Here is a 20,067-nt window from a genome sequence, read left to right as displayed (position 1 = left end):
TAAATATTTGGTTTGAATTGAATCTTATGAAAAGGTTTCAGATAACAAGTGCTGAAGTGGTATGGTGTAAATTGTCAAAACTACAAAAAAAACGACAGGCAGAGGAGGCAGTGAAATTTCAGCATGCTTCAGCTGTTTTTCAGATGATACTCAAAAACAATCAAAACTGATTATACGGTTGAAGTGTAGGCGCGGGTAATCTGGCACACTATACAAATTGATTATGTGCCAGATTCACCTCTAGGAGGCGAATCTGGCACAATCATGACTTTTCGTTACATGTAGTAAAAGGACTCATACTATGATCGCGTGTGCCAGATTCCCCGATGCCGCTGCTGCACGCTCACGCCTTGTGGTAAAACCGTATTAAGACGTGTAAACGGTTTTGATTGTTTGTGTGGATCAGCTGAAAAACAGCTGAAGCAAATTCATGCTGAAATATCATTGCCTCTGACTGTATAAGCGCCTTCTTTAGACATTGATTAAAATAATATTAAAAATTTGGCATCGGGGAATCTGGCACACGCATCATAGTATGCGTCCTTTTACGACATGTAATGAGAAGTCATGATTGTGCCAAATTCGCCGCCTATAGGTGAATCTGGCACACCATCAATTTGTATGGTGTGCCACATTACCCGTCCCCTTAAAATCGGTGTCGCTCATTGGCTGAAAACATTAAAACAATGAGGACACAAATCATTCAACACTCCATACCTTAAATGCTTAAATGTAAACTCATACACCGAAGCGAGTGTGTCGTCAAATTCATTTCGATGCTAAAACCGTACCAACAGAAATTCACATTAAAATTCTTCTCTAAAAGACTTCACTTCTTAATCATTTGGCTTACTTTAAAATATCGTCTGTTACAAATCAATAAAAACTTGGATGAAAACAAAGAAACTAATTAAAAAGAACAAATAAAATCGGATGGTCCAAGGCAGCTTGACTTGAATGGTCATTTACTGTGACCTTAAGGAACTGACTTTTTTTTTTTTTTTTGATTGATCTTATCTTTTTATTCGACGAAAATAATGGAGTTAACGACATGAAAATAGTAATTACAAAATATAAAAAATTTCTTTCATTGACTCTGAAGCATTGAAGGTTCCCATCACCCTAGTTGCGTTAGATCTTTGAATTGCCAAACTTATTCTCTGTTTTAAATATTTCTTTGCATTTTTTTCGCCGGTTGCATTGTAAATCATCTTGCCGAGTTTATCGATGAAATTGACTGATGTATTAAAGAGTTATTTATAAAGAAACCATACCAAAAGGCAGCTTCCTTGACCATAAATGTAAATAATGAATGATAATCTTGCATTATGATTTAACAAAAAATCTAGGATTTTTAAGATAACTGATATTTATTGACCTGGGCAATCTATGGCGCGTTGGAATACGATAATACTATCTTTGATTTCTAGTCGCTTGACTTCATCAACTATTAAACAAGTTAAAAGTGTTATCTTATTTCTGGGTATACGAGAATGTACATATTCTCAGACAGAGGCCAAAAATATGAACATTTCCGAACAGCAATGGAAATGTGACTCAGAAATGACAACTTTTCGAATCTAAAAACGATCAACAAATTTCAACGTATCGATTTCAGACTGTAACGATTCAGCATGTATAATCATACATCGTCCACAAATTACGTCATTGCCCTTTCAAGTTTTCTAAATGCATATCGAATGGCTCATATCATTTCCACCGGACTCTCCCTTTCTCTCTACATCCGATGTGTTTAAGATTTTATCTCGGTCCAAATAGCCAATAATAGACCCAATATTCTTGTGATTCGATCAGTCTTTTACTAAGTGACACAAATTTCTAATCTTCATCCGTTTCGAACAATTACAGGAAATGTTTTACTGTCAAATAACCGCCTTATCACAACCACTTCAACGGTAAAATTATAAATGGTTGAAAGTGATACGTATTTTCTTTATCATATCTTCTTAACCGCATACCTACCTATTGAAATTGAATTCGGAATTCTCCTGGGACATTTGAGGTATCCAGTTGCCTTGGTTGGGATTCAAATAAAAGGATTATCTTGGAAATCCCTTCACTGATAGACGTGCGTTTGAGAGAAAAACGTTTTCTCATTTCTCTTTGTTGTGATTTCTGGTAAAAGAATTCGGTTTGAAAATCAAGCACGATGTTCGATAGTTGAATCTATCAAATATTTCGCCAAATTTGTCGACAATAGATGACTGGTATTGATAAAGTCAACTATTTTAAATGGACTTCTTGTGAATCGACTGTTGAATAATTTTTTTTCGGTTTTCGATGAATTCAAGCAAGTAGGTTAAGGCACGCTACTTCTTTCAGAGTCTAGTGTTATCAAAATTTCGCTTTTCGCCAATCGATAAATCATTTTATCTTTGCCCTCAAGAGCATTTTTCTGTTAAATGTTGGCCAAGCATGAGATAACCAAGCAAATCTGTCTAATCACAACAATTGTATTTATGGATTTCATTTTTTATTTTTATCTCTCGCACCTTACATTGTCACCAATATTGACTATCAAAATATTAAAAGATACAATTCAATATTCAATACTCGTTCAATGGAGTTAGAAGAGATCTGCCATTGAGTTAACTGAAGCGGAACGTAAATCCACTTCTTTTTTTCTATGTGTTAAGGCTCATTTCTTTGCACTGTATGTTATTCTCACTTTCCGTATAAACTCACTTTTCGTATAACATTTTTAGTTAACATACTCTTCTCGGTCGATGGAGACTAGAAACATTCGCTTCCTTTGTGAAAAACTATGTGTCGTGAACTTACGGTTATCAAACGAAGTTTTTCAGGTAGCCTAATGCCATTAGCTAAATGGATTATAGTTCAGGTATCACCTCTCTGTCATTTTTTCAGATTTCAGGTCAGGTCAACGTTGATGACATCATGTTCAGGGCAAAACACGTTCAGGTATTTACCGAACTTAAATTTCTATATAACTAACCAATGTTTCTATGCAATATCCTGAATCTATAAAAGAAGAGCAAATTTGTGCCGCATGAACGTTATATGCGAAAAATTATATTTCCTTCCCCCAAAGTCAATCAATTCATGCAATCACATCACATGTGTGCGAATATCAATCTGGTATCATTTTCGTTTTGATGACACCTGTCACAATGTTTTATAATTCGGCAAAGTGAAATTAAAATTCACCGAAGCAAAATAAAATCGCCGATATACCGAATCGACAGCTTGGTGCAGACATCACAGCCGATGAAAAATCGACAACTGCGACACGACCGTTTTCATGGCGAAGTTTTCTGCTCTAAAGCTTTAAAATCATGTCGTTTTCTAGACAGAAGAATGACATTGTCCACGTTACGTTCTGTTACATTTTCTGTCATTCTGTGTTTAAAGGATGCGAAATGCGAAAGAGACTCTTTTTATTTCTGAGTGCAACAGACCAAAACGGATCTTACAAGTTGCATTGAATAAGTTAACTGTGATTCGAATTGAAATTAGTAGCTTGACTAAACAACAATTTCGTAATGAAGGATGGCCTGTAGTGACGTTACAATTTTTTCAATACTTCATTCTTTGGGCTCCATCTTCAGATGAGCCATCTTCACTCTGGTAAATATCCATGCAATGCCATAGCAGTAAAGTTTGTTCACAAAAAATAGAGCCCTGACATTAGTAGTCTAGCAAGTCTAGTATAAATGTAATAGAAATCTATTACATATTTGAGCTTTAGTTTTCAAACAGTATTTCCTTATATCTACATTTGAAAAAAATACTGGGAAATATTAAAACTGAATAATAGTCACCATATGATCAGAACATTTACAAATTCACTCAACATTTTCACATGGAAAGTGGCTTTTGATAATCCATAAGTTAGTGAAAATCTATTTCCTAATCAGAAATTATCAAACTGTAACAATCTCAAAGAGCTTTTTCATTTACGACAAATATCAACGAATCTAGTTCTCAGTGCTGTTATTTTCAATATTGCTAGGCAACGGTCTTAGAAAACGACAAGTCGGAAATAAAGAGCATATTAATGCTTGAAATTGCCGTTTTTGCAATTAGTAAACATGGGAGCTGTCAATGCAAAACTTAGTCTTCTGAAAATTTAAATAAATTCCACAAAGAGAATTGAAAACATGTAGAGTTAACACTCGAGAGGTGAAGAGCTGTCACTGATGTCAATTTAACACAGTAGAATTTAAAGTACTTATATATTTTTCCTAAACGACGTAAGAAATAAGCGACGAAATAGTATTTTTCGTACCAAGACAGGAAATGACGATTTTTTCAGCACCAGTCCTAAGTGAAAATTAGGAAGTGGGGTGAAAAAATCCATTTCCTGTCGAGGTACGAACAATGTTTTGTGCACCGGACAACTGAAATAGACAAAACACATCAATTTACTTGAAAAAATTCAAACTTCACATTCACCATATTCAATTTGTTCGATCATATTGCCATGGAAAAATTCATTCAAAACCGTTCTCGCACGATAAATCGTAACGCAATGAATTTTTTTCCCGCACGCTATATCGTTCGGGAAAATCTGACATTTCATAACAAAAAATCAACTGCAATCGTAGTCACTCCGTTTAATTCTCCATTTACTTTACAACAAAAGAAAGTGATATGATTTCACATTGTCTGATCATAGACGGAGAGGTAACTGGTGCATTGATAAAATATATGTATGGATATTCCAACGTCTGACATGTATACCGTACATATCCGACGTACGATATGATACGATATACGGCTCGTGATTATTCGTGTCACTCGTATGTTTATGCGTCGCACATGTACGATATACGTGTCAGATGTTGGAACATTCATATCCGTAGTAAGGCAGAAATGAAGCTGTCTGCCAACCATTTCATACATACTGGACGTTTGTTGACGAAATTTTTTTATCAGTGTGTCAGTGCATCGGGGCCCTAAGAAGAGGCAACTAGAAGAGGCAAATCTTTTCATGTCAGTTGTACACATTCCATTTACTGTTCTTGGCAAAAACCATTACTACCCACATTACATAAAGTTATCGGCTTCTTTTTCTTTCTTTGTTTAAATGTAAACCTTTCGTAGATGAAATAAAAAGTATTACATCCACGTGTGAACATACGTAATATAAAGCGTTTATGTTTAAATAGCATCAAAGACAAAGAAGAGAAAGAACCAGCAGGAGTATACAAGATTCCATGCAGTTCTTGTGATTCAATTTTTTTGGGTGAATCACTACGTTTCGTGGAAAGAAAAAACGATCACGAAGGAAATGTAAGACGACATGAATACAAAAAAATCTGCAGTAGCAAGACATGTGATACGTAACAAAAATCACAAAATCGATTGGAAAAATTCAAAAATAACAATAAGAGAGTAATTACCACCTACGAAGCATCAAAGAAGGTTTAGCAATACAGCAATACAACGGTAATTTAATGAGCGTGGACAAACCACGGTTTAGTTTTAAGTCGAGCATGGGCTCCAATAACTCCGAAGATATCCGACTTCACTGATTTCACTTAGCAATCCTTTCAATATCAATTTATTCCCTGAAGACGAAAACTGTTTGTTTTACGAAAGCTCGGAAAAAATAAAAAATATTTCTAAATATAACCACGCATCCAATTATTAGCAGTGAATATGAGAATACTGTTTACACTTGTAAAATGATTGAGATAACCGAATGTAAACTTGTCTGGAATTTGCCCATATTCATGAAATTTAAAGAAAAAGATGCGGCTCTAAATCGGCTCGACTAACTGCGGATGGAAAATTACTGTGTAACTGCGGCTCAAACTCGAATCGCTGCCACGTCTGGCTTGGTGTAATGGAAAATGCAATATTAAAATTATGTTTCTTTTTCATCCGTATATATTCAATTATTTTTTTTTCGCTTTTTTTCATATATTATTTTTTGTTTTTGTTTTTCTGAACATATCTATTTTGATGTATGACACATTAACTATATTTTTTGAAACAAATAAAAAAAAAGTTACATGACATTTCAGTGTGATCAATTTACATGGTTTCGAATTTCTTTCTTTTAATTTGATTTCTTTTTTTTTATGTTTATGAATGTGTCATGCGAATTTTATTACTTTATTTTTAATTAATTTTTTGTTTTGTTTCATCATTATCAATAAATCTACTATAACAATTTTTTGTATTTTATTTTTAAATATTTTTTTTGCATTAATTTCTTTTCGTTATTTTTATTTACAAATTACCAAAAAAAAAAAATTACAATTAGTTGTACATTGAATCCACTTTTTTTTAATATATTTATTTATTTATAGTTTACTTCATCTTTTTTGTTGTTTTCAATTTAAATTTCAATATTTACAATTGCGTACGTCTAAAATTAAAAATATTTTTTATGTTTTCTGTTTGCATCTGGATTTTATGTAATAAATTAATAAAAATATTTTCATTTTTTGTTTTGTTATCTTCATATTATGGTTTATTTATAATTAACTTTTTTCAATCAATTTTCGTTCCTATTTTTTTTTTTTAAATGCGCCATAATTTACACACATAGCACATAAAGAAGCCTATTTTGGAAAAAAAATAATAAATTTTTTGTTTGGTTTTTTAGTCATGGATAATTGGCTCGCATAAATTTGCTGGATGCAGGAGTTACAGTCGTGTATTGTTTTTGATTTGTTCGAATAAAACATCATTTCATTTTACAGTATCTGATTTAATTGAATTTACAATTCCAGCATTCATAACGGAAATATGTACGAGTTTTTGAAAATAGTACATTTCGTACCTAGTACTTACAAGTCTTCGCCTTCGGCTCGTTCTGCAACCGAATATGCTAAAAAAGACTTTTAGCCCGTGGTACGAACAATGGGTCCTAGGTATGAAATAGTACATTTCGTACCTAGGACTAAAAGTCTTTTTTAGCGTGTGAGAGGTTGCCAAAACGAGCCAAAGGCGAGTTCTGAAATCGAATACGCTAAAAAAGACGTTTAGTCCGTGGTATGAATAGTATTTTTCATACTGGACCAAAAAAGGGCGACTTGGTCGTATAAAGAATGTTTTTTGACTTCAAAATCAAACAACACATGTAATAGACTCCAAATTTGAAATCTCACATTTGATGCTTGAAGCTAAAGTGTAACGCTTCCATTCTACTTTTCGTTTATATGTGTACACAGTGTAAATGCATACTAATTTTGAACAAAAGAACACCGCATAGTAAATAGATAGACTTTATTCCATACCGGAATGATCTCATCTGGGTTTTCTTTTGAGAAATCTATTACTTCAGGTAAGTCATGTTGGTATGTTCACGTATGCCGATATGAGAATAAACTGATAGTATTGACTATGATTTGGAAAAGCTATTTACAAAACTAGGGAAAAGTAACTTTCCCCGAGCTATGTACAAAAAGTGCGGGGTAAATATTTTCTACCTAACGCATGAGAATAGTATATTTCGTACCTAGGACTAAAGTCGTTTTTAGCGTGTGAGAGGTTTCCGAAGGCGAGGTCTGGAATCGAATAAGCTATAAATGACTTTTAGTCCGTGGTAAGAATAATATTTTCGGGTCCTAGGTATGAAAAACAGTGGATACGCTGATATTCCGATTGAGATAACTGGACTTAACTCACCGTGACTGAACAGGTAGTATTGAACAGACATAAGATCAGTAAGGTTTTAATCGTGTCGAAACCGTTCAAAAAAAAAAATTGAAATAGCAACGACAACGTTGGTCCCCTATATCGCAGGTTCTCACAACCGATTATCCATGACTATTCCATTTCTCCAGATAATATCACTTCGAATGCACAAGGGAAATTCACACTTCTATCACCCATACAACCATAATGGCATGCCAACAGTGGAGCCGTCAATTCGATCAGAAAAGTTTAAACAAATCTCAGTCTGAACCAGTGAGAATATTATCACGATAATCATTGCGGCGGCAATCATGAATTTGAAACACAAACTCCCATCGTCATCACGTCATTATGGCTGTCGAAATGGTGATCTGTCAACGACCTTGCATTAAAATTCGACTTAAATTATCTATTTACGTACATGTCGACATTGCATGCAAAATTTCGTAATTTTATTGCGTAATCGGCAATGCCGAAAAGGCTCTTCATAATTTTTCAAATCAATTTTTTGTTTTCGGTTTTTATTATCTCTCCAATTATACAGAAATTATAGTCCTGATTTAACGGCATTTGTATTTGATTAGCTTGAACGTGCATTCCATTTTCAAAAATTACGATTTACTAAATTAAAACCAAATTCTACTTAATTTCTCATGTTACATTTAGCAGAAATGGACATTTAAGCAAAATTAACTTTTTCATTCCGTCTAAGTTTACTTTTTTCATTGAGCAGAAATGGACATTTCGACTAAGTTTGTACAAAGAATATTTTTCCGTTTTTTCTGTTTTTCGTACAATAAAAACAATCGGAAATTTTGTATTCAAAAAGTAAAATGACAAATTAAAATTATTCAAATTGAAAAGTTAACACCGGGGAGAGTTTATTAGGATCAAAAAAACGAAAAGGACACATATATGGCTAATCAATGAACCAAATTATTTTTTCTTGCGTTTACAGGTACGTTATTAAACATAAAAAACAAAATTAAATTAAACAAAAAAAAAATTATTTACAAATTTCGATAAATAAGTTATTTTTAAAATGACAAACAGAGACGTTTTCTTTTACGTAAGTAGCAATTTTACTTTTTTCTTAAATTAAAAACCATCATTAACCGACTATTATCGACAATTATCGATCGAAAAATGATTTGCTGAATCGAATTTCTTCACTGGGGGACATGGATTTTGGTATTTTACGGGCGGTAGAATATTTCTCGTCGAAGTGTTGAAGGTGGCTTTTAGCTCATGTGAAGGTGAAAACCTTATTTGACCTGAACTGATACATTTCTGGTGGTTGCCGGTTCACTCAGTTCAAAATCGGTGCTTTCCGAATTGTTTCGAGACTTTTTGGAATTAAAATTCCTAAAAATAAGCCATGATCCTAACCTGGTCTTACATCATCAAATTAGAGTCTTTTCAGGTAAAATACTTCGCAATTTGTAATTTGATTCTAAATTTCCAATTACAAAGAACTTATTTTTCTGCTTTCATCAGCGAGACCGAATATGCTAGAACAATGACAATACTCTGATTCTTGAGCTGCAGCATTTTTAGCTTACATCGATAGTTATAATATCTATTCACTAATATTAACCGGCTCCAGAGACACAGTGGAAAAGCTTATGTGAGAAGAAGCTGTAACGTTACCGTTGAGGAATCACGTTTTTCATGAAAATTGTCATGTGACAATGCTGATGGAACTAATTTTACTTGAGACAGTTTGATGGAGCGCTGGGATTTTGTTGATTCGTTTGTTGAATGTGGTATATGTCTTCCAATATTACTAACATCACATTCATCTGACAATTTTCCATTTTTAAATTAAAATTTTCGATTTGTATTTTGAAAAAGCTCAAGCCATTCCGAAAATCTTAATCATAAATTCGAACCTCGGTAACGAACTGTATAGAAAAATGTGAAAATATTCGTACACTGGGCTGACGATCAAAAACTGACGTACATTTTTGTTCTTTGTTCCTTCCGGTCATTCGAAGTCATCTATTGACTACAACGATAAATGAGCAACGTAACACAATATAATGGTATGTGCTCTCTGAGGAATTCTGATGACTCGATTGTTGTATTAAATATTATCGTTGACTCTTTACAATTTATCTCATCAAAAATATTCAGTCGGCTGTCCAAATATTACATCAAATTATCAAGGATGATGCATCGGTTCAAAACCAAACTAACAACGAAATTATCTTGAACCCCAACCGAAGCAAAAATTTGCTGGCATAATTTTCGTTTGCAACAATTCCAACGGTCATTTGCTCTGTCGCAAATATTTCGCTGGCAAATGGGTTGTTGAATTGGGTGGTGCTGGTGCGATTTTAACCGGTTTGGTTCGTTGCTGCGTAGACGTCGGTTTCAACGTGCGAGCTTTATTTCGATTCGATGGCGTTGTCGGCGTCGACGATGTAGCGGTGACGGTACGATCTAGTTCGGCCATTGCTTCCTGGATGGCGCACTCAAGTTGGGAATTTAATTTTCGACTCCTGTAGACGGGAAAAAAACGGTTTGGGAAAATGTTAGATTTATTCTCTCTCGTTCGTTAATTTGCAACTTGCAACTAGATGTGATTGACGAAGAAAAAAGAAATAAACAAAGTCTACAGGGGGAATATACAATCAATAAAACTCAAATTCAATTAAAATGCCAATAACAAACGTACAGTCAAAAACATAAATAAAACACATTTCAGGTAGGAATCTCTGCTGTCATTATACTTATTTGCAGCCAATATTCATATTTATCGAGTTACACAAAAATTTCGAAACAGAATTTCCTTTTTTTTCGAAAAAGCACCCAAAACCTACACGAAGGGAAAGTTTCTTTTTTTTTGTTTCTGGTAAATAGTTATCAAAAATCAATGAAAAAGCTTTTGTGGTGGACAGTAAACGAAAATGGTAAATCATAAAAACAACGGTTGGCTGATGTTTGCAGCTAACAAAAACGGAACAAAAATGGTTAAACGAAAATTAAACTAGATTCTCACTTTCTCGTATCCTTTTGAGCTTTATGGTGGGCCTCCAATCCCTCCGACAAGCTTTTCAGTGAGTTTATCGAGACCAATTCAACATTCGGCCGTCCTCCAAACCATTGAACCCATGTCGAATCACTGGATGTTGCCACACCTTTATACGTTTCAGGTGGACTAACGATCTTACCAGGCCAGGCCGGATGACCTCGAGCAGCGCCCCAAACTAGTTCACCAATACAAAATGTAGCAGTTGAACATAATGTTGGTGTTGAAGGAGATTCTAAGATTTTGTGTTTGGTTTCTTTGAATATAATTTTTTTTGTATTTTTTTGGTTGGTATTTTATTGTGCACAGGTGAGGTGATTGGATTATGATGACGATAAATTATCTTCTAGGTTTAATGTGTCTGTTAAATCTCATTAATAGCACAGCCGACACCAAATCGTTTTTGTTTTGTTTTTGCCTTTTCGCTTTCAATTAGAAAACTCGTTATTCACACCCAGTTAGTGATGATTTATTTGAGGACAATTTTATTTATAATATTATGCACAGCTCGTCAGTCAGTGTATGTGTGTAGCATTAACTATATAGTGGCGCGTGATTATTTACTTAGTATTCACATGGCACTATCACCAGACATGAAACATTTACTATCATTTACAAACATGTTTTGACGATTAGTGTTATTGCTGTTGGTTATTTTAAACACATAAAAATAAAACACCTAAAAAAACAGTAAACTAAGCAACAAAAAGCAAAGTGCACCATTGAGACATAGTTTATCTGGTGTGGTCGTCTTTTTCTCGTTCACACGGTGAGCTTGTAAGTTTGCTTTTCGGTAGGAGAAAACATTGGGGTACATAATGGGAGTCCAAGGTTGTATCGATCGTAATAAGAGAAACATGCAACATAAAGCAGATTCGTTTCAAGGAATTTGATTTTTTTTATTTTATTTTTTGAATCTGCTAATGCAGTGTCATGTGTTCATCAAAGCTCTAGAACCCTCTTCGGAGCAAAAACAGTAGCAGTTAGTTCCAAGAACCTAAGTTCAACGAAACATAGAAGTCCTATACGTATGCGCTAACTAGGCTTTGTGAGCGAAAATTTCATTCGAAATCAATTGGGTCAAAATGAACTCTAGTAGTGAAAAATACAAATTTAGCAGTAGGCGCTTCGTAAAGCTTGACTTCTCAATTAGAATCGAGAATAATTTCTAAAAGTTCAACGTTTAGAAATTTGTGTAATAAATAAAGCGAAATGAAGAAAACTATCTCGACTTATGATATTTTGCGAAAAAATGTGAGAACACGGCTTGGTCGGGACAAAAAAGCCGTAGAAAGTTAATAATCGATGGCAGTTCATCAGTTTTGAATATGAACAAGGAACAACAAAAATAAATTCTGGCTTGTGTGGTCTTATAAAACAAATGAAGTAAATCATTCTGAACGAAATTACGAACCAGTTAACATGTTAGAAACTTCAAGCATATTGACACAACATCTTTAAATCTGTTACTTCAATTGTGCCTAGTGTTTCGTAAAAAATCTTTCATCCCCAATATACTTAGTAATCACACATTTTACCGCTCTATCCAATGGAAATTGTGCTGCGTATCCCTGAAGCGCATCGAAAACCCTCGAAGTAATTTTTGATAACTTCGAAAACGTCGGTAACAGATTAGTATCTGCTTTAATAAGGTTAATTGAAAGAAGTTTTAACGACAGCTTTAAGTTTTGATGCCAAAAAACCGTCGTTTTTCTGTGTCAAATGACAAAAAATGAGTTGCAAGAAAATTTTTGATTCGAATTACAAAGTACCGAATGGTGACTTCCACTGGTTTTGAATATTTTTAAGAAGGTTAGACGGAGAAAATTTGCGCCTCCTGAGAACATCCTTACATATTTACAGACAATGGGTCGATTATCTGGGTGTATTATATTACCTTAACCTTTGTGTTAAGCTAAATTTAGCTTAGCATCATCGCTTCAAATTAAAATCATTATTCTGTCGTTCTGTTATATTCGGTAAAATGTGAAATGTCTTTTTTGTATATAAAGCTTCTTACGTACATTTTATATAAATTACATTTTTCAATGTACATAATGTGTCCCGCCAATTAAGTGAAATTATTTTTAATGAATTAATGAAAAGAATTTTTTATATTTAAAATTTTAATGAAGCTGAAATGTGTTTTATTTACAAGTAATCATAATGTGTAGTTACTAGAGTTTATTAAAAAAATTAAAATTGTGTGTCTAATGAGTAACTAGTTTTTTTTTTTAATTCAACCCTACGGTTAGTAAATAAAATTAAAAAATCAAGCACAACACAAATTGTTCAAAACAAATCAACGTTCAGAGCATTCCTCATTCAATTAAAAACGTGTGAGTCAAAAGAAAAGAAAATTAACAGGCAAAACAACAATATCCTTTCCTCTCTTTCACCATCCCACCCTCTCTCTATTTCTCTCGTGCCTTTAATATTATGAAATATTATTGAGCCAGTCAAATTAATTTACGGTTTTGGCTTCGGTTTCATGTTCGACAATCAAAAATATGTGTTCGGCAGACAATCTCTAATCAATTGTTTGCTTAATTTTCTCTCTTTTTCGTCGATCTAGACCGACTGTTATTATCATACCACAGGACAACGAGTTTCGATTACAGCTTTCCGACTACGACTTCACCATACCCAGCGAACGATGTAGTTCAATCGGTATGTCTCCTAGTATTCGATTACAGCTTTCAAACAAAACAATTGAAGGAAACACGAAAGCACTTTGTTCTATTAATAGAATAGGATTTCCTATAAAAGGACTTGGAATGCGGTTTCTAAACGCGTGTACACGTCAACGCGGGACTAATAGGTTTACTCTGTGTGTATGGAATGGGGAACTTGAGAATAGAACAAATGGTATGTTTCTTCGATAACTGAAGCAAGCGTGAAGCCTGGGTTTTTTATTTTAAAAAAAATCGAAAACAAAAAATCGTCAGAAGTCTAGTTTGATGTGTCAGTTAGAGGAGTTTCACGCGAGCGATAGCAGTGATGATTTCTGCATGGGTTTTTCAAATTGAACCAAATATTTTCGATTAATTGTGAGATCCTTTTTCTACCAATTGTTCCTAAATTTTCCCGCTTTTCCTCAAAATTTTCTCTTATTTCTCGAGAAATGTTTTTGGAAAAATATAGGATAACTTGAAAGAAGAAGGTAAATTTTTGAAAAAATTGAGTAAATTGGTTCCCAAAAAGAGTATTTGAATTTGAGTGGGATTTGGACTTAAAAGATATTGAATTTGAATGAAATTGAGGATGTCTACTCTACGGTATTTCTGACTCTAGCTCCCACCCTAATCTATACTTTTCCAATTCCTGTCGAACTCGGCAAAAACTAAGATCATTTTTTGTCGAAAACCTTTTTCTTGTATTTCCGTAAATTTTCCTACATTTTTCCCAAATTTTCCTAATTTTTTTTGAAAATAAGAGAAAAATAAAAAGTCTAAGAAAATGTGGGAAAATAATTTCCTATAAATAATCCCTACAAAAATCCCTTCCGTCTTTTGCGTGAAATGAAAAGGAATGCTTGAGGCCACTGATCTCAATTTAACAAAACCACAACATTCGATTTAACTTAACGAAAAAAAAAAAGTTACACAAATTTTTACACTCAGAACAACAACACCCACCACCAAATAAAAATCGCATGCGTTAACTTAACAATAATAGTGTGCAAAGTATGGGATAAGTAAAATTTTTTTTTTTAATTAATTCAAAATGTTATAAACGGAATCGTTGAATCAATAAAATTTATTCGAAAATGAGCAACAGAAGTAAGAAAAAAAAAAACACTCACCATGTGAATCGGGTCTCATTTTAGATTGATTTCCCTGCGTAATTACATGACTGTTGGATAGTTGTGTAGGCGTTTGAATTCGTCTAATTTTGGCATCCGACGGTTTGAATGTATTTTGTTGATACGAAATACCTTTCCGAAAAGAAAAATATTTTTTTTATTAATAATTTCGCTTTTCTTTCTTATGTTTTCTCTTTCGACGTTCGATTTCGAACTGCTGTTTTTTTTTGATGTTCTTTTATCATGGGGGGATTTTCTATTTTCTAATGTTAGACCGAAAGAATGCCAGCGAATTTGGAATAAAACGAAATTAATAATTGCGTTCCGTTGCCATGATTGTACATTGTACGTACATACACCATCATATTTGTGATCTGTGACCAAATGTTCGTAGATAACGCGAAACTGGCATTTTTTCGTCTACACTCTCTATTTTAAAAATAATAAAAATGTAACTCACCGCCGCTACGTTCGTAGTCTGAATTGTTGGACGGTGACCGGGCACTGTCAGCAACCGGTGAAACGGCATCCGGTTCTGAGCTAGACACACATTGTACCTAAAAAGCAATTCAACATCCGTATTAGAACAGCAAATCACACCGCTACACATCCGAATATTTAAAAAAAAAAAATCAAACCTACCATATTTGTGTCGCTACCATTACTTCTCTGACTGGGCGGTCGTTCGGGACTTCTGGGACTATGTGTCGTTGTATCCGGTGGCGAAACAGAAACAGTCCTATGATGATGGTGTTGCTGTTGCTGAGATTGGGACATGGACTGTTGATTTTGCGAACGAATATCCGCATCGACGTTGCTACTTCCTCCGTTGCCATTTGCACTATTTATCATTGTAGTTTGCTGCTGAAGAATGGTGGTGTTTTGTTGCACGTAGGTCGGTCCGCTATTATTCGAATTTGTTTGAGGTACAACCAGTCCCATTGGCGTACTATACATTTGTCCGATGGGGCTGATCTGTCCATTTCCACTCACAATGAATTGTTGGCCGCCACTGTTCGGCGACAGGAAATTTTTATTTTGTGGACTAGAAGCACGTATCATCATACCCTGCGGAGTGAGAATACTTCCACAAGGTCCAACATTTTGTATTTGAAGCAGGGTTGTGTCGGGCGCAACCATCAAACCAGCTGGTACTAACAGTTGTTGACCGATAATATTCAATGGCTGGATGATCGTTTGTCCATTTTGGAGCAAAATTTGTTGTTGAGGTCCCGAATTCGTTTGCGGTTTATTTTGAACGAGCGTAATGCCCGACATACCGGGACTGATTTGGAAGCTTTGCTGTTGATATTGTGGAGTTATTTGAAGCATTGCACCCGATTGATTCTGTTGAACAATTGTTGGACTGTGTTGCTGAATCGTCGGAGATTGTTGCGGCGACAGACTGTGTGGCGTTGGCGGTGTTCCAGAACTGCTTTTTCTTTTCTTAGCTCGCCGTTTCGAGTCTGGTGACAAAATAATTCGTTGCTGTGTTGATTGGATAAATTGATGCGTGCCGTTGTCTTGATTGATCACATTTACAACTTGACCGTCAACTGTAGTAAATTGGTGCGGCTGAAGGACGTAACCGTTTGGAAGGACAACGGTACCATTGGGTGAAATAAGGTTCGTTGAGTTACTGTTACCAATGATTTGGTTATTCGATGCCAAAACGTTTGACTGGTTGGATATGATGTTCGAACCGTTCAATATGTTGCCGTTACTTGAAATAACTTTGGTTCCGCTAATGAGATTTCCTTGATTCCCATGAATGACATTCTGGCCTTGTTGCAGGACATTTCCGTTGTGAGATATGATGTTCGAATTGTTGATGATCATCGGCTGCATATTGTTCGTTGAATTGACGATAAAATTGGAATTATTCGAACCAATTACACGGTTTCCATTTCCAGACATCAGATTTTGACCTTGTATGACGACTTGGTTACCCGAATTTTGTAAGATATTAGCGGATTGACCATCCAACACTTGATTGTTTATGCCGTGAATCATATCACCACTCAGAATTTGTTGTCCTTGTTGATTGATAACAACTCCTTGCGGTGAATTATTCATGACTAGCGACGATCCATTTCCGCCGCTAATAATCATCTGATTGTTGGACGACTTACTTTGTGGTGGCATAACTAAAATCTGTCCCGACGACGTCATAATAATTTGGCTACCTGGCTCGCCGCGACATATTGGTTGCAACTGCAAATTTGTTAGAGCCGCCGAAACTGGAACACAATTTTGGATCATAGAGGCGATTGGTCTATTTTGATTCGAGCCTGCTGTGCTGATCTTTGCTTGGTGCACCGATGATGGAATTTGAACCATCTGCGACGAAGATACATGAACGATTTGACGGTCGAAGGTGTTTGGTGCTGTGTCTTTTTCATTTGCATTACCACTTTGCTTTCCGAATCCATGATTGGTGGTTGTGGTAGATGTCATTGCTTTTCCAGCCAGCACAGACGTAATAGTATTTTTGCCGGTTGTTTGGCTCCTTACAATTCCTCCTGTTTGTATTTTTGGTGGACACAATGCAGCCGCTGAAGTCACAGTTCGAGCTTGTAGAGATTCTGGAGAATCGGCCGGTGACGAACAGGAAGAAGTTGCAGGTGGACTTTCATTACTGGTGGAAATTGCTCCAACCTGCGCTGGTCCTTTCGACGAGGATCTTTTCTCAATTATTTTGTTTCGGTAAGTGGTGCTTGACGAAACGGGAGATTCTTGAGATGTAGCGACAGTACGTGTGCTGACTTGATGTTGCTGACGAATTGTGTCTTGAGTACTGTTACATGTTTGGTATTGATCTTTGAGACGAGGATTCTGTTGTAACTCTTGCTGCTGTCTAAATAACATATTTTGTTGTTGGATCTGTTGTTGGAGTTGTATCTGTTGTTGCTGCTTCATATGAGCGATATCACAGTTTTGTTGCACTTGAACCATTCCATTTGGAAGATGAGTCACGGTTTGTCCACCAATTGATAATTCCATTGACTGGTTGCTGTCAGTTTGATTTGAACTGGGCATTATGATCCGATGATCCTGGTGACTTCTGTTGACAGCCTGCTGTTGAACAATGCTTTGTGGATGTGGCTGGCGGACAGATTGATTCATAGCAAATGGTTGACTAGTTGGAACGTGTTGCTGCACAGTAATAATTTGAGTTTGTCCAGAAGACGCTTGTTGTTGCGGTTGTTGTTGAAGAACCTGTCGATTGTGTTGTATTTGAACGGGTTCCATTTGACCTTGAGGTATGATTTGCTGTGGTGCCATCATTCGTGGAGCGTTTTGTTGTTGGAAGACTTGCTGATGGACATTCGTAGTTTGCACCGGTTGAATGATTTCATCACTAATAATACGCGGACCGGAAGAAACAATTCCAGTAGATGCATTATTTTGGGTGTCTTGGACTTTGACGGATTGCATTGTCGGATTCGAATAAATTATTTGGCCATTTTGAAGTATTCGTATTGGTTGACCATTCGAACCAATAATCACATGGGGTTGTGTTTTTCCACCTGCAGACTCTACGCCTGATTGTTGCTGTTGTTGTTGAATAAAAACATTTTGATTATGTTGATGTTGTTGCATCACAGATAATGACTGTTCTGAACCGATCGTATGTGGTTGGACGCTGTCGTTATTTGGCGTAGATACGTTCAATTGGTTAGAAAGCTTTGGCTCAGATTGGTAGCTAACATTTGAATTAGATATTGTCGATTGGTTGCTATTTTCAGCTATATCGGGACTATGTACATTTAATATGGAACTATGCAATATGGCAGTTTGATGGTCCAAGTAACCAGTAGGGTCTTCTTTGAAATTAGGCCTCTTTTTAGGAATTGGTCGACGTTTCAATGTTTCTTCTTGCCAAGGAGCAGTTTGCTGTTGTTGTGGCTGCTGCTGCTGCTGCTGTTGTTGTTGTTGTAGTTGCGGCTGACTCGATTGTTGTACCATATGCTGTTGCGGTAGAGGTGGAACACGTCCATTTGAGTTTGTAATAATTTGCTGTGTCGTTTGTTGTTGATCTACTTGGTGTTGACTGACAATTGAATTTTTTCGCCATGGTGGCGTCCTGGATACCGTAACATTTGCTACCTTATTTTCACCAACATTTTGATTTTGATAAACCACTGTCTGTGATTGTTGTTGAGGAAGGTGTTGTTGTGCTGGAATACCAACGACTTGACGCTTCTGTATTATTGTCGGCTGTACACGCGGATTCGCTATAACCATTTGATTTGGTATGGGGCTACCGACATAGTTGCAAAGTGCCGTGGTTTGTGACGATCGAGTTGAGTCACTGCTTGATATTGACGAGGCAGGCGACCAGGCACCATCCAATTTACGTTTCTTAGACGGAGATGTATCTGAAAGAAAAGAAAATTTTGGATCAGACTTTTTCGGTTACGGGTACGATCAATACGATAAATGTCGGAAAATTCTATAAAATGGCCTGCTATCGGCAATGACTATTTTGGCCATATTTAACCATTGATAGAAGGCAAGCATATCAGCAGTTTTGCTATCGGATCTATTACTTCATTAGATCTAAGTACTTTCAATGGACTGATTTCATATCTTTTACTTTATTTGTTTGAACGTGATTTTTGAGATCACATTAGCCAGAGCTTTATTCCTGAAGTGGTTATCGATAACAGATGATAGTCGTCCGTAACAGGTTAAGTAAAGCGAAAAAATTAGTTAAAATATGCCCTGCAAGATGTTGCTAAATTGAGAAAGATCAAAATTCTACAAAATACCTCCTGACCTCAAGGGATACACTGTACATATTAACGTCAAAGTAATTCGTCAGTCGAAAATAATTATAGACTCGAAAACAGTATAATCAATGGCACGTGCTTTGAATGTACCAATTAAGCCATGCACGACGCTTTCAATGTGGTACGAGCATTTCTCTGCGAGCACAACATATCCTAATAATCTACACGTATGATCGTAATTAAATGTATTATGTAAATTAACTAACATATGTGTGCGGCGGCTGAGTTTGTTAAAACTTAATTTATGTGCGGCAAAAGAAAGCGCGACTTTTAATATACTGCCGTTTTCTTCATGTTTGTTTTACGTGCATATTCATGTAAATGGTCAAATATTAAAATGTAGAATTACACATATCATCTAGCCCCATTCGATTAATATCAACAACCACCCTCAAAATAATACGTATGGTCGCATCGTACAAAGGTGTATAAATTCACTTAATAACTTCGATAATGTTCCTGCATGCAGCGAATAAAGGAATTAGAGAGAAAAAATAATGTCGTTTGCTTGACAAAGTTTCTGCTATTCATACATACTGCTAACGTGCAGGTAATTAAAAGATTTTATAATTCCGCCAGCAAACAGGGTGGCTTTAATATTCCCTTGCACGCAACCAATTTCGGTATTTACATAATATATTTGTGTGTATAATCAGAAAAGTGTAGTTGATAAATCAACATTTTTTTTTCTTCTCTTCATTGCGTCGATTGCATTATAAAGCACTGCCTAGGCTCGGTTGTAAAGTTGATTAAGCAATTCAATACGAACTTAAGTACCACGCTACACGCTGTCTGAA

The 20,067-nt window shown here is 35.5% G+C and overlaps 1 protein-coding gene across 4 annotated transcripts in view; it reads right to left on the bottom strand.

Moving 5' to 3' along the window:
• Positions 1-9,656: 9,656 nt before the first annotated feature.
• LOC119069852 (methyl-CpG-binding domain protein 5) overlaps positions 9,657-20,067 on the bottom strand; it is an 85,198-nt gene continuing 74,787 nt past the window's right edge. For 2 of the 4 annotated variants that reach the window (XM_037174024.1, XM_037174025.1), the window contains 5 exons: positions 15,117-18,856; positions 14,935-15,031; positions 14,475-14,606; positions 10,640-10,904; positions 9,657-10,139 (listed from right to left, as the gene is read on the bottom strand). In XM_037174024.1, coding sequence (XP_037029919.1) covers positions 9,908-10,139; positions 10,640-10,904; positions 14,475-14,606; positions 14,935-15,031; positions 15,117-18,856 — 4,466 coding nt within the window. In that variant the 3' untranslated portion in view covers positions 9,657-9,907. The remainder of the gene's footprint in view (positions 10,140-10,639; positions 10,905-14,474; positions 14,607-14,934; positions 15,032-15,116; positions 18,857-20,067) is intronic. The other 2 variants (XM_037174026.1, XM_037174027.1) reach the window with 2 other exon arrangements.

The sequence above is a fragment of the Bradysia coprophila genome (assembly GCF_014529535.1).
Source record: "Bradysia coprophila strain Holo2 chromosome X unlocalized genomic scaffold, BU_Bcop_v1 contig_39, whole genome shotgun sequence".
NCBI lineage: Eukaryota > Metazoa > Arthropoda > Insecta > Diptera > Sciaridae > Bradysia > Bradysia coprophila.
Note: the sequence above shows the minus strand (reverse complement) of the source record. Positions and strands in the feature narration are given on the sequence as shown.